At 43.6% G+C, this 14,308-nt stretch overlaps 1 protein-coding gene and 1 long non-coding RNA gene across 9 annotated transcripts in view; one reads left to right on the forward strand and one right to left on the reverse strand.

Annotated features, from left to right (window-relative positions):
- The window catches only part of TNRC6B (trinucleotide repeat containing adaptor 6B), a 261,509-nt gene extending 248,952 nt beyond the window's left edge, over positions 1–12,557 (forward strand). For all 8 annotated transcript variants that reach the window (XM_067698163.1, XM_067698167.1, XM_067698165.1 and 5 more), the window contains one exon: positions 1–12,557. In XM_067698163.1, the coding sequence (XP_067554264.1) occupies positions 1–388 (388 nt within the window). In that variant the 3' untranslated portion in view covers positions 389–12,557.
- LOC137202507 (uncharacterized) overlaps positions 11,923–14,308 on the reverse strand; it is a 7,353-nt gene continuing 4,967 nt past the window's right edge. The window contains exon 2 of the long non-coding RNA XR_010932639.1: positions 11,923–12,880. This is a non-coding gene — a long non-coding RNA (uncharacterized lncRNA). The remainder of the gene's footprint in view (positions 12,881–14,308) is intronic.

Raw genomic sequence — 14,308 nt, forward strand, 5'->3', positions numbered from 1 at the left:
GTGTGTGTTGGGAAACACTACCATCCTGGCTGAGTTTGCCACTGATGATGAAGTTAGCCGCTTTCTGGCACAAGCTCAGCCCCCTACCCCTGCGGCAACCCCGAGTGCACCCGCAGCGGGTTGGCAGTCCCTGGAGACCGGCCAGACCCAGTCAGATCCCGTCGGACCTGCTCTGAATCTTTTCGGTGGGTCCACAGGGCTCGGGCAATGGAGCAGCAGTGCTGGTGGCAGCAGCGGGGCCGATCTTGCTGGCGCTTCATTGTGGGGACCCCCAAACTATTCTTCTAGCTTGTGGGGAGTCCCGACCGTGGAAGACCCCCATAGGATGGGCAGCCCTGCTCCTTTACTACCTGGTGACCTTCTGGGAGGAGGGTCGGATTCAATCTGAACTTAGAACTTTCAACTCTGACCTCGTGACCTTTTTTGGAACAGCAGCAGCACTAACTTGACCTTTTCGTTTTTTTTTTCAACTTGCAATAAATACATTTTTAAAAGGAAAAAAGAAAACGGAGAGAGAAAAAAAGGTGGGTCATTGACAGACTGTCTGAGCACATAGTTGCCTCCCTTATAACTTCAGTTTTTTCGTTTGGAATATGAATCCAAAAAGAGAACATATCACTCTTGAAATACTTGAATCATGAACGCCAACCTAGAAAGACAATGTGAAGCAAGTACACATACCATTTAAATTTAAACACAAAAAAATTAAAAAAATTAGTTTCTAGTTTTTCACTTTTTTCATGTTATATGGAAGTTGTTGCTAAGAAACATATATACTGAAAAAAAAATAGCTTTTTAACTTTGTTTGCACTGGGTGTGTTTCCGTCCTTAGGTCTACCATGTTTGGGAGGGAGGGGAATTCAAAAGAATTGTTGGGGTGGGGGAGGGAAGACTTGACGGAGCCTCACTTTAAAAACAAAAACACAAAAAACCTAAAAAAAAAACAAAAAAAAAGAAAAAAAAGAAAAAAATTGTGATTGGCTGGTTGGTAAATACCAGTGTGTTCTGGCACATGTAACTGCCCAGGCATGCTCGTTCTGGTATGTGTGTGCACGTGTGTTCATGTGCATTCGCGTGCATCCTTCTCTCTGTCTCTCTGTGTGTGTGTGTGTGTGTGTGCGCGCGCGCGCCTGTGTCCTCCTCCTCTCCCCATCCTGATTTCTCAGAAAGCTGCATTGCTGACAGTCCGCAGGCTGGCTGGCCGGCCATCTGCTTTTTATTTTTATTTTTATTTTTTTTAACTATGAGAACACAGGAGCACGAGCACCTCGGGGAGCCACTGCTACTGAAGCCACCCCGTTGGGCTGTATTGAGATGAACAGAGTGCTTTTTAATGAGGAAAGCAGGGAGCTCCTTTACATTTGCAAAGTAGCCCGAGCGTGAGTTTTCTGTCTCTTTTCTTTTGACCTAGCAGTAGAGTGGAACACTGCCAAGTCCCCAAAACTAGGAAAGCAGGAGGTACCTCTTGGAGCAACTGTGTGTTTATTTATTTCTGTTTTTTTGAAGTAAGTGGCTACTAGTAGGCACATCTGAATATCTGTTAAATTTCATGCTGGCCTTTTCATTAGTCTGAATGGGAACAGACAGTAAGGTAGCTTTTAATGATGTGATGTCTCAAAAGCAGAAAAACTGTGTTCCCCCTTTGTTGTGTAATCGGGTATGAGAAATTGGTCAGAAAGTCAGGTAATGCTGAATTTAAAATTTCTATTGTTTCTCTTTAACATTTTACGAAAACAAAAAAAAATAAGTTGTGAGCAGCCTCCTGCAAGCATCCGCAGCTCCTCCCTCTCTGCCCCCTTCTTGCTGAGCGTTACCTGTGCCAGGCCGTGGCGTGTTACAGCACCAGGCCATCACTGACAGAAACGTTTACTTAACGAATGTTCTTAAACCAGTGTGTACTTCAAGCGTTTCCTTTTGTTTCTCTGTGTTGTGTATTTCCTGTGTATGTGGTTTTGCTTAGGCAGGTATAACTTAGCAAAGACTTAAGTATTGCACCTTTTTTTTGGTTTTGCCCTCTTTTTTTTTCCCTTGTAATGTTGCTTTTTTTATTTCGGTATTTAAAGACTTTTTTTTTTTAAGCATCAATGTAGTAGTACTCTGGGCCGAATAGGGGGCAACTTTTAATCCACAGTTATCACCAACATGTATGTACTTACGTTGGAATCAAAATGTATCAAACTGCTTTTTGTGAAGAGTTAACAGCAGACCTGAAGGGTACCCCTTTATACAAAACAGATGGCTGGCGGGGCGGGGGTGGGGGGTGGGGGGGGCGTGTGCCGGTAACGTGGTAGCACTTGTGTGGACATCCCAGTCTGCATTATACTGTTTAACATAAAGTGCCGACATTCTGTACCAGCAAATACCTGCCCATTCCAACCCTTGGTGGGAGCAGACCTCTACTGTCCTCCGTAACTTGCTGCTAGTGAGGACAAGGGAGTTTTCCTTTCTTTAGCATCTTCAGTGAAGGATACAACAATGCCTAATAATGTATTTGACTTTTAGCTTGTGTCTGTGGGTGGGTGGGTGGCTGTGTATAGGAAAAGGCAAAAACCAATTATTTGCATTTAAGTGGTTTTGTGAGACAAAGAATGGGAATTCTGTAGTCCTCTCAGTTTACTCTATTGATTATAAACCTAGCCTCAAAAGAGATTGACGTGCGTAATTCAAGTGAGTGCTTGCTCGTGCAAGTCTTTATGAACCCTTTGTGGGTAGGTGGTCAAACTTGAGTTTCTAGCGTTGGTTTGGTCCCATCGGATGCCTTTAGAAAACTAACTGTGCCCTCCGGTTTTCATCACCACCATGCCCCTTCCACTTCTGCCCATGCACAAAATGTCTCCTTCGAGCCCCACCGACTGCTCTCTGCCTGGGGGCGCAAAACCCTGGCATGTGTGGTGGCCTCCAGGTGAAGAGCAGCTGTGTTCACACATCTACAGAAGGCTGAATCTGAGTGTCCCTGGGCCGGGAGCATGTCCTGAGGCTCACGCGAGCCAGTGGTGACTGTCCACTGCCGCTTTTGGTTCCCTGGCATGTCCTCCCCACCCTCCTCTTTTCCTGCCTGTTGATTCCTTGACCTGCACTATGGGTTAGTTGAGTTCCTTAACGATACTACGGTGAAAGCCGGGTGCTAGAGCCCCTCTTGTTTACAAGACATAATGAGGGATTTGAAATATGTAAAAATAAACATGAGAAGCTAAAATGTTCTTCCATCATAAGCTTAAAGGGAAAAAAACTGAAAACTTAAAAAAAGACCAAAAAGTGCATATATATATACATATAAATATATATTTTAGATGAAGACTAACTCTGGGAGCATTTAACAGTGTTTTTTGTTTTTAACATTTATTTTCCTGCTTTAAAATTTGCAAGCATTCTCAGGAATTCTAGGGTAGGAAGCCAGATTTTGGAAGATGGTTTATTTAACCATATCTTATCCTAGATAGACGGCTGTTTCTTTCCTGTTAATAAACTTTTACAAGTTCCTGAAACTTCAGAAAGTTTAAACAATTTTTACTTAAAATGTAAAAAGAAAAGTCTCCAAACATTATTGTCATACTGGGGATCACACATTTTAAAACATGTAGAAAGAAATATTTTTTAAAAATTATCAATTTAGCAGCAACAGGTAAATTCACGAGCTTAAAAGATATGGGAGAAGGATTAAGCTTTATAAGCGCTCTAGCATGGATTCATTGGAAATTGTGCATAATTTAGTGGGAGAGTGTTTGGTGTGTATAAATGGGAATGCCATCACTTTATTCCTTTCCGTTTAAGACTGAACATTTAAATCTCCCCTTGGAACTTTTGATTTTCTTTAAAGGAACCTTTCACCCTGTCTCCCCAACCCCAGCAACAAAAGAAAGGATCAAAGAAAGAAACAACAGCTTAAAAAAAAAAGTAACTCTAATCTGTAAAGTAGTACGGTTGGATTGCTGAGAATCTATGTAAAGAGTTAGGAAATATAGGTTAATAATTTTTGGAACAAATTTAAATGTAGGCATTACTAGAGAAAAAGTATCTATGGACTGTTCTGTTAATGAAGAATGTCCGTCTTACCTCCGTTTGTTAAGGGAGGAGGAGAAAGTAGAAGAATCTAATAAGGAACAAGTGGTTTTACTTTTTTAGCTCCCAGCTACCGTTGTGCTCATTTTAATTGCTGTTCTGAAGATCTGCTGCTTAATTATCCCCATCCCCCAGCAGGAGATGTGGAGTATTTCCTTTCAGTTTTTGGTGATGTCGAATTCTCTTTTTGTATTCCCTCCTGGGCCAGGGGTTAGAATTCCCAAGCATGACCACAGCTTCTTTTAAACACCTAAGCTTCCCAGTGGGAAAGAAACTCCTGCTCGACAGGTAAAGGGAGTGGGTGGGGTTGCTGCCTGCAGTTTCTCTGAAACCGCTTTAGTGCCTTCGTACATACACCCACACATCCTAAGCAGGAGGAACTCGTGCGTATGTGCATGTGGTCCCGTCGCTCCAGACAGTAAGACGCTCACCCGTTACAGAAATTGGAGTGGTTCTGGACAGGCCCCAAAGGCAGTGGGCTAAAATTAAAGTCATTAAAGAAACAGAAATCGAGGAAGTATGCTTTTATGTCTTGATAATGTGGGATACCAAGATCCTTCCTTGTGCTGTCACCCTTTGTTACTGTGTATCAGCTTCTCCGGTGACAACTGCAGTGACTTGGAAAGGCTCTGTGTCGGGCCTTTAGAAAGGGGTTCCTGTTTTTCTGCTCTTCTCCTTTGTCTCCTCCCTTTCCCATCAACTCCCTTTTTCTTGACCAGTTGCTGGAAGCTTTGCTTTTTTGGTTGTCAGTGACCTACGAACAGGATATAGTGAGTATGTAATGGAAGAGGAAAACTTTTCTTTCCATGGTATTCCTTGGCAAGAGCCATGTCTGCTGAGAGGTTAGATGGCTTCAGTACACTTAGACAATGTGGCGGAAGCATCTTCTCTTCCACTGCATTCTGGCATGGGTACAGGGGCTTGCTGGCGACCTCTCATTACATGGATTTACTTCATGAACATTTTGATCATGTAAACTTGAGCTTTCCAATTCTTACCAGTTTCCTGTTTTTTTTAAACACTTGATTACTAGTGGCCAGAGGTATCCCACTCTCAAACATCATGAACTTGGTTTCCGTCTACCACGAGTAGCCAAAAGGAAAGAAGCACTAGAAGGGGAAGGGAAGGCTTCCATCAGACCGGAGACCTCTCCTGGCAATTAAGATCCAGTGCCATGACCTAATTTTAGGTGTTAAAAAAAAAAGTACAGATCTCCTAGACACTGTGACGAAATGGATGGTCCATGTGGCATCTCTGATCCCCCAAGTCCCCAGCCCTTGATATTTTTCATTTACAACATTCACGGAAGTTAACTTAGCAGTGCTGCAAGTTAAGGTTCCAAAGCACATCCTTTCATCAGTGTCCCCCAGTAAATCAACATTACGCCTTGATTGCCATTCAGTCAGTTTTATTTATAGCAACTTGATTTTCTATTACTGTGGCTCCTGTTCTAAGAACTTTCCCACCTCTTCTGACGTGAATGTAGCAGAAGTTAGCAGTTGGTTCTTCCAAGTTCCTGTGGGTTACATGTCGTGTGTAAGATATGCAGAAAGAAAGAAAAGAAAAAAAAATTACTGTCGAAGAATTTGGAAGACCTGTTATTAATATAGCTAGCAGCAACTAAAATTTCACAGGCTATTAACTAGTTGCAAGTATTCACTCTCACTTTCACCACTTTTTGCGGGGGAGGGGGGCAGTTTTTGTAAGATTAACAGCCAGATTCCATATCGACCTCAGATGCTGCGTACTTTTTAGTTTTATTTTTTCTATTCTGCCATCTTGACTGTTAAACAGAATGAAGATGTCTGTGAGCTGAGCAGAATGCTTAGGCCAAGCCTGTTCTCTGCTGTGTAAACAGGATGTTTGCAGCAGACTTGGCTGTAGTAGCCATCTCTAAGATTAGGGAACAATTGAGTCTTTATGTTGAAAAGGTCCCCTTCTTCCCCTATCCTCAGAGTTCAAATTCAGCATACAACACTCTAGGTTATTGTTTTGAGTTTGGGTTTTTTTCTTTTACTTATCTATAAGGTCTTTAGGAGTAGAGATACATTTTTAGCTGGTTAAAAAAAAGAAATCAAACCTGTTCTTCTCCAGTGTTTCGCCAAGTTTTGTCACACTTCACGTCTATGCATTAACTACACTTCTTAGTGTTACTACAAAGAGAAATCTTATTGTTTTCCCTCCCGTGAGTGTACAACTAAGGCTGCATGCGATAGTGCAGATGAAAATAGTCTGGCCCATGTGTATAACCTCAGCAGTTAATCAGAAAACGGAGTGCCCTTCCCCTCAGCTGCAGAACTGCACCACAGCCTCTCTGCTTTCTTATCCACAAGTAGAGGGTGTCCAAGCAGTCTAGAAACAGGCAGGTGTATACAATGTTGTCAAGGACATCATCAGTCTATTACAAAACATAGAATATTATCTCTATTTCCAGATTTAGTGCACACCCTGTGATAAGGCCTGTAGGTTTATGGCCAGTGCCAAAGGTGTGTGTATTTTCAGAGATGGTCCCCATTTGTCAATGATGGCGTTGTTTTCTTGACCTGAAATTTGACAAAGGAGGTACTGGCATCACATTCTTCATTTGAAATAATTATCAACTTCAAGAATCTATGAACATAGTAATAACATAATTAAAATTGAGCAATGACCCTGCCTGCTTCAGCAGAGGAAAGAGGCCACAGACATGCACAGGATGGTGAAGGGAACACCGGTCAGGAAACAGGGCTACACCCCACCGGCTGGGCATCCACGCCGTCCTCATGTTTACGGTCACTCGGACTCGATCTGGACTAATTACCAAGTATTCAAACATTTGAGTGGTTTTTTTTGTTTGTTTATTTTTTGAGTGGTTTTTAAACTGTCAGTCTGTTACAATAACCTCCAACCATCACCAAAATAAAATAGCAAAAGTGATAGAAACTGCCAGTGTTTGCCTCACAGAATTTAAATAATTTCCTCTTCAGATAGCCGTACACCTGAATTTGTTTTTAACGACAACTGTGCACACCGGGAAAAACGGTACTGCCCTGAGCCAAAGGTCTCTGCAAAATTCAGCTGTTGGTTCTTCATTGTGACAAATGCTTGTTTTGTTCATGGGAGGAGAAAGATCAGAAAGAGGCAAGAAGCGTTCTGTTTTAAATTGAAAAGAAATAGTGTTTCCCTAAAGCACTTTGTGCCTCAGTTTCACTTTCAAAATATAAATCAGTTTTGAAAGTAAATTCCCAATTGGAATTGATCCATTTTGAGCCAATATTAATTAGTTGGGATTGTTTTTCTCAAAAAGTGAAAGTCCTCTTTGCTGCTGCTGGTGAGCAGCAGAAGAGAAACAGTGGAGTAGCTTCCGATGTTGTGGGGCGAAGTGCTTTCCTTCCTTTCTGGTCCCCCGCTTCCCTGGACCTCTTACTGCATCTGGCGGTCCTTCTCCTTGGGGTCCTGAAAGGCGTGCACAGTCCTCGGAGGGCTGGGTTGTGAGAGGTGACGGGATGCCAGGAGCCACTTCGCTGCAGGACCAACCTGACAGCAGAGCTTTATGGAGAGGAAGAGAGTATATCCTGCGTGTGTTCGCCAAAAATGAAAAAGGGGACTGTTTATACAAAACAGAGCAAAAACCTTTGGAACCCTTAAAGAAGTTACATACCTTTTAAAGGTAGTAGAGTTTTTCACCAAGTGATACATTCAGCATGACACTTCTTGCCAGACGTTTCGGGATAAGTTAAAATATATGTGTTTAAAACACCACCCCTACCCCCCCCCCCTTTTAATTTTGTCCAAGGAATTACTTACTTAAGTGTAGTATTTCTGAATGTGCCTTTGTGAGCTCAGAGACCGTCTGTTTTAGGAAGAACCTACCCATTGGGATAAAACAGAAAGACGGTCAGCTTGGTCTTTAGGGAAGTTGGCATTTCTCCGGACCGACCCCGGGGCGTTTTAATTGCACAGTGTAGAGTCGTGGGGGAGAGGTTCCGGGACTTGGGAGAGGGGATGACGAGGTGATGATGCACAGATGACAGAGACCAGGTTAGTCCAAGAGTGCAGGTTGAACTTAATCTCTCTGCATTGCCTAGTCTTCTTCGTGTTTATGTGTGTGCGTGTGTGGCTGTGGCTGTGGCTGTTTTAGTCTTTGTTTTCCTGTAAGCACTGGAGAATTGAAATATGGTGATGCTTGTGACACACTCGTGCACGTCGAGAAGGCTTTTCTCCCTCCTGCCTCACGCACGGCAGGCGGCGCGTTGCCACCCTTTGAGTCTGTGTCCTGAGAAGGCAATTCTTTTCCCAAATGGAAGTCACATAACGTTGCTGTTTGTGCAAACAGGGTATCACACACGAGGAAAAGGCTTTTGAGAGGATAAGATTGACGTGTTTGTGAAAGAAAAGAGAAAAATCTGCAATCATATTTTATTTCTTCAGAACTATTATAGTTAAACATAGAAATCTGCAGTGTCTCTTCCTTTGTTTCACGTTTGTTTTAAACAATTCCACCTCTTCTCCCCACTCCCTCTCTTTTCTAAAGAGAAATCAAGTGAATGCTAAGGGCCATTTCCATAATTCCTCAGAACTCCCCAAAGAGGAAAACAATCCCTCCGCAAGATTCCTTCAGCTTCATTCAGGAAGACACAGGGAGGAGAGATGCTGCAGCTTCCGGGGCTTCACTCTCATTCCTCTCTAATGGCCTTGAAATGTATTATTATGCAAATGTGAATTTTGATACTGAATTTAAGAAGAGGTTGTTGGATTTTTCTTTTTTCAAAAAAAAAAAGGTCCCATATGTGGTCATCATTGCTTCTTTACTTTGTAACGTGTGAATTGTAACTATGCATTCTGCAAAGGGGGGGGTGGGAGGAGAGGGCAGAAAGGGGAAGGAAGTAGCTTTGTATCCTTGTTCTACAGTTTCTGTGTCCATGGTATCCCCTCAAGCTGGCAGGGAAGGGGAGTGAGAGTAAGAAGCGGTAAGGTCGGCCCAGTGAGGTAGAAAGAGACCTGTGAGTCCGGCCTGGCACTTCCTGGGGGGCCTGCAGTCCCTACCAACCAGTGTGGTACGGGATCTCCATCCTAGCCGTGCAGTGTCAGCCGGGTGCAACAGGAGGGCCCGGAAGGCCCCCGTGTTTTCCGGAAAAAAGTGCTCACCCTGTCCTGAACTCAAAACCCTTTCCAGCTCAGGAAACCTTGCCTCACTCGTGCTGACCTTAATCTTTATGTCATTTCAGAAAAAAAACTCCTCCTCCTCGCTCCGTTTTAATTTTTCTTTCTCATTTTTAAGTGAATTTAATTGTAAGGAAACTTTCTTGCTCTACGGGGAAGAGGTCTGTTGCTTGACAGGCAAACAGGGCAGCTCTCCCCTATCCACTACCCCTCCGCCATATGTGACCTCTCTGCTTCCCTTGCAGTTACTAAGCTGTGTGTAGCTAGTGAGCAGCGAGGTGTTTGACACGGGAAAGCCCACAGCCTCCTACTTGTCCTGACAGCATCCCTCTGTTGATCCTTCCTGCAGTCAGTCGTGGCCCTTGCATTGCTCTGGTCTAGGCGTTACTGGCAACACACAGTATCGGAAGCAAGAGACCGCCGTGCCTGGAGCCAGTGTTTCCCTGCAGCAGTTTTGCTGTTGATGTTCACAGTACTGTAACTAGTAACAGACTTGATCACAGTCTCCTCGTGCCCCTGCAAGCCTGCACAGGCACGATCTCATCAGGGTTCCAATCTGTTAGATTGCCTTTAGACAAAAAAGAAAACAAAAAAATAAAATTCTGACGTTTCAGCTGTCTAACACAAAACAATACCTCGAGGTACATTTCCCCTGCAGTGTAGACCCTTAACTCCCCTCCTTTTCTGACATCGGTGGGTTATCCTTGGAAAAATATGAACATGTAGATAGCGGGATAACTTTTACAATTTTTCTTTGCTGTGAAAGTAACCCTAAAATATGATGTTTTCCACTTCTTTTTTTAAAGCCATCAGAAGTTTCAGATCTTATTCTTTCATGTTTAAGAAGAGAAAGCAGAACAGGTCAGGGGAGTGGACTTGCATTTGTGGGGTGATGTTCTCTCCATTGCCTCCCATACACAGTGACGACAGACCAGTGTTTAAACCCTGCTCTGAATAGATGCCATCTATTCTAGCTCTAGTTCCAGGGTAGGGAGTGTCTGGATTTCTCTCTTCCAGAAGATCCATCCCCTCCAGGGACTCCAGAATGTTTTCTCCTGAGACCTTGAGTTCTCAGCCTTTCTTGGTTCAAACACACACACACACACACACACACACACACACACACTTTGAGTAACTGAGTAGCATTCTGTAGATCATAAAGAGAATCAGTCCCTGGCATTTCAATTTTGTGCTGTAGAATTCATAGCTGTGTCGCTTTGCGATGCTCTGGAAATGAATTGATTTCTTACTTAGAAGGAGAGTCAGCTGAGACGTGCAGGCAACCTCCCTGAAAGGCCCGCGCACCCTCAGGTGTCCCTCCCTCCACAAGGCTTGAAGCTGACTTTAGGGAGAGGTAAATAACGAGTGCTGCTTGTAGGGATCTGTCAGCTACTGCTCTCCTAGATTTGGCCGCTCACGAGGCAGGACCAGAATAGATCGTTTTGAATAGCTTCTTCGCAAACCCCCTAGCTCCCCCCATCTTAAAGATAAACCCTGTATCTTTCAGGAAGCCCTTTTTAGGTTGGGCTCACTGATCTTTGTCTACTGACGACTTCCTTTGAGGGAAGAAGCTTGATGATAAATGCACGCATATCCACCACCCACCTTCTGATCTGGGCGCTGTCGACCTGCGAATTTTATTTCTGTTGTTTGTGTGGAAGCCCTTTTCTATCAGTCTCCTTCCTCTGGTCCCTCCTGAGTTTTTCCTGCCCTTCTGTCCCTCTGCGATGCTCCCAAAGGGCTCTGCTGATCTCTGCACTTCTGTCCTGGGACACTCCCCCCCACCACCCTTTGCACACACCAGTGACCAAAGTGTGTCCAGTGATCTCACAGAAGACCTAAAAAATGGTGCATGCACCATGAATGTGCTCACAGAGACACGTGCACAAGATTCTGCACCCTTGGCCTTAACCTCAGTATGACTTAAGGTGCAGGAACATTTTTAACAGGTTTTAAAAAAACAAAAAAACCCTTCCCAGAGGAAAAAAAATAAGCAGATGCAACGGCTCAACCATGCCCACTCCTAACGCTCCACTATTTGCTTATGACTTACTCTGTGCCCACCCCACCCCTCCCTGTTTCGAGTAACCAAAAACAGATAACAGAAGCAACCCGAGGAGAGGTTTCTGGACTATTTTCTCTTTCTCCATTTAGATGGAGATATATATGCTGCTTTGGGTTCCATAATCCTAGGGGGCTATGTTTACATAGTAAAATACATCCTACCAAATCAGGAAACTGAATATGGGAATCTCTGCAATGAGAGTTAGGTCACTGATGGTGAACAAGAGAAGTGAGGGCCCTGGGGGATGGCGCAGAGGAGAGACGGAGCAGTGCCACCTGACGGCCTGGGACGTGTGGCTCCTCCCTTCGCTTCTCTCCTTGCCCCCTTTCACAGAAGGTGCAGAGAAGGGCATCAGAAAGAGGCTGGATCTTTCAAAGGCAGCTTTCCAACTTTGCACACAAACAGGTAACAGGAAGGTACAGCAAAAATCCTCTCATCTGAAACACTGTCCGCAGAAACAAAACCTGTAAACATGACTAAATAGCTGCACAATTTTGATGCTCTCTGCAAGTTACCTAGAAGTGTTTTGTTTTTCTTATACTTGAAATAGCTTTTACAATGTTATTTTGGTGGCTTTCTTTTCTCTCTACTGGTGGGCCATAGAGTGGATGATGGGATTTAAGGAAGTTTGAGGGGAGAAAAGGGAGGCTATGGCATTGTCTTTTTTTTTTTTTCTCTTAAACATAGAGGTTTAATCAAACTCCCATATGTTGAAATTGCTCCTCATATGACTGGTTTTACATGGACACAGAAACTAGGCACTTTAGAGGTGCACTTGCATGGCAGGCTGGGCCCCCCTTTTCTATATTTTATTTTACTTTTTTAGTATAGTGGTACTTAAAATCACTGGTTCACTTAAAAAACAAACAATAAAATGTTAAACTCTACTAATGTACAAATAAGCTGAAAAGTTGCATTTTATGTGTATTTTTTGCCATAGCAGGTACTGTATTTCTCATGCTGGATTTCAAAAAAAAAGTCAAAAACAAAAAAAACTAAAGGGTGGTCTTTTATTGGATTGTGACAGGTTGAGTAATAAGGAATTAAGTCGTCGTCATTTCATTAAAACTGAGAGATGATGTAATGCATATATGAGTTTTCTGAAGGGTTTTTTTGGGCTTTTAAGCAGCTTATTTTTGTTTTTGTTTAGTTTTTTATTTTATTTTATTTTGGAAAGATATGATTGTATTATGTGCAACTCAGTTGCTTACATTATAACTACAAAATATTTTTGGGTTCCTGGAAAAAAAAAAAAGAAAAAAGACTAATAAATGTGTTTGGCTGCTAAGCATTTATTGTGGTTTCCTGTTTTATTTAGCCAGTTTAATTTGCTCGTCTGTTGGATGTTTGTATTTCTTCTACTGTACTCCCTCGCCCTGCCCCACACATAAACGCTGTCTGACATTCAGCATCTGGACTGGGCCTCCACTTTGTCTATCTTGTCTTGTTACGTTTGTGTTGCCGGAGTTGTCAGGTTGACCAGCCGCTGGTGGGTGTGTGCTCCTTGCTGCCTGCCACGCCGCCGGGTTCAGAGTCTCTGAAAGAAGTTCAGGTTCTCCTGCTACCTTTCGTTGTCATCCCGTTTGAGCCTCATGTGCATCTGGAGCGAAGACACTACAGAGTGGAGGAGGGCAGAGGGATGATGCCTGCCAGGGCTCTGCTGCAGCCCAGGAAGGTGACAGCGTGCCAGCTCTGTCCACGAAGCCACCTGCCGGCGCCCCCGCCTTGCTTCCAGTGCTCACCACTGTGGGGGAGCGGGAGAGCCTTACCCTGAAAGCCAGCTTGTTCCCATCTGAACACTTTCTTACTTATTGTTAGCTGCTAGAGACTCGTTAGACATGTGAGCATGCAACAGCGCTAGAAGGGCAAAGGGGAGCAATGGAAGGAAACTAAGACTTAGTAATTCCCAGGTAGTGTTGTGTCTGACTTCATTCTCAGAATGCTGTGTGAAATAGATAGTGGCAAACCCATTTCATGAGGAACTGCCGTTCAGCATAATTTAATCAGCTACTAGTAGATAACACTGACTGATTGCTTCCTATAATATTTACATTAGGGCACTGCTCTAAGCATACCATGTAAATATTCATCACTTAATAGAAACTTGCTTCAGTCACCATGCTAGGAACCCAGATTGGATTCCAAAGTTGTCACGCCAAAATGCCTGGGCTGAAAGACACCTGGAATTCTAAGAAAATGGTCTTAAGCAAGTCTGCTGTACAAAGTGGTAGGCTATATACCATCCAATTCTTATCATAAAATAAGTAACACCAGGAAATGTGAGGTCAGGAGAGGTAAACTAGATGTCAAAAACACCTTGCAGGCCTACCTATATCAAGTAAGTGCTGTATTTGTGGAATTGAGATCATAGCAAAACCTATGAAGGCCTTTATCACCAAAGACTTTATTTTAAATTTTGGATATTTAAAAAATGCATAAACGTCTAAGGGGGGGTGTGTTTTAGAACTGAAGATGGTTGTCAAGACTTTAGCCTCCGACTCAGCCCTCTTCACCACTGTGGGCTCTGCTGTCACCTTAGGTGACTTCAGCGTCCACTTGGAAAATCCATCCTAACTGCCAGCTTTCTGCACTCCTTCCCCCAGTCACCCTGGCCACACGTTCCCATACTCACACCAAATTGCTCCCCTCCAGAATCACTAATTTCAGCATCCTTGACCTTGACTTCCTGTCTTCCCAAACTGGTTCCCCCTCCTCTTTGGCTTCATTTTGACCTCATCAGCCATCCCAGGACGCTGGCCGATTTACTTTCTTCGACTCCATCAGCCCTCTCCTTTTCCTCATTTCCTTCCTAATCCAGTTTAGATTTTATAGCCTATAATTTCAATAATATGGTTGCTAAAATCCCCACTTTGGAAAAACCCTATTTTCTATTTTCCACCAGCAACCAAAAGCAGCACCACTTGGGGAAAAAAGTCACTGCGGGGCAAATAAGGACGCCTGTAAGTCTACTGTAGCCAGCCAGCAATGAGACCTCGACACTGCCAGCAAGCATCCTGCATCTGCTGATATGTGGAGAAAGTT

This window comes from Pseudorca crassidens, chromosome 11, assembly GCF_039906515.1.
Source record: "Pseudorca crassidens isolate mPseCra1 chromosome 11, mPseCra1.hap1, whole genome shotgun sequence".
Classification (NCBI taxonomy): Eukaryota; Metazoa; Chordata; class Mammalia; order Artiodactyla; family Delphinidae; genus Pseudorca; species Pseudorca crassidens.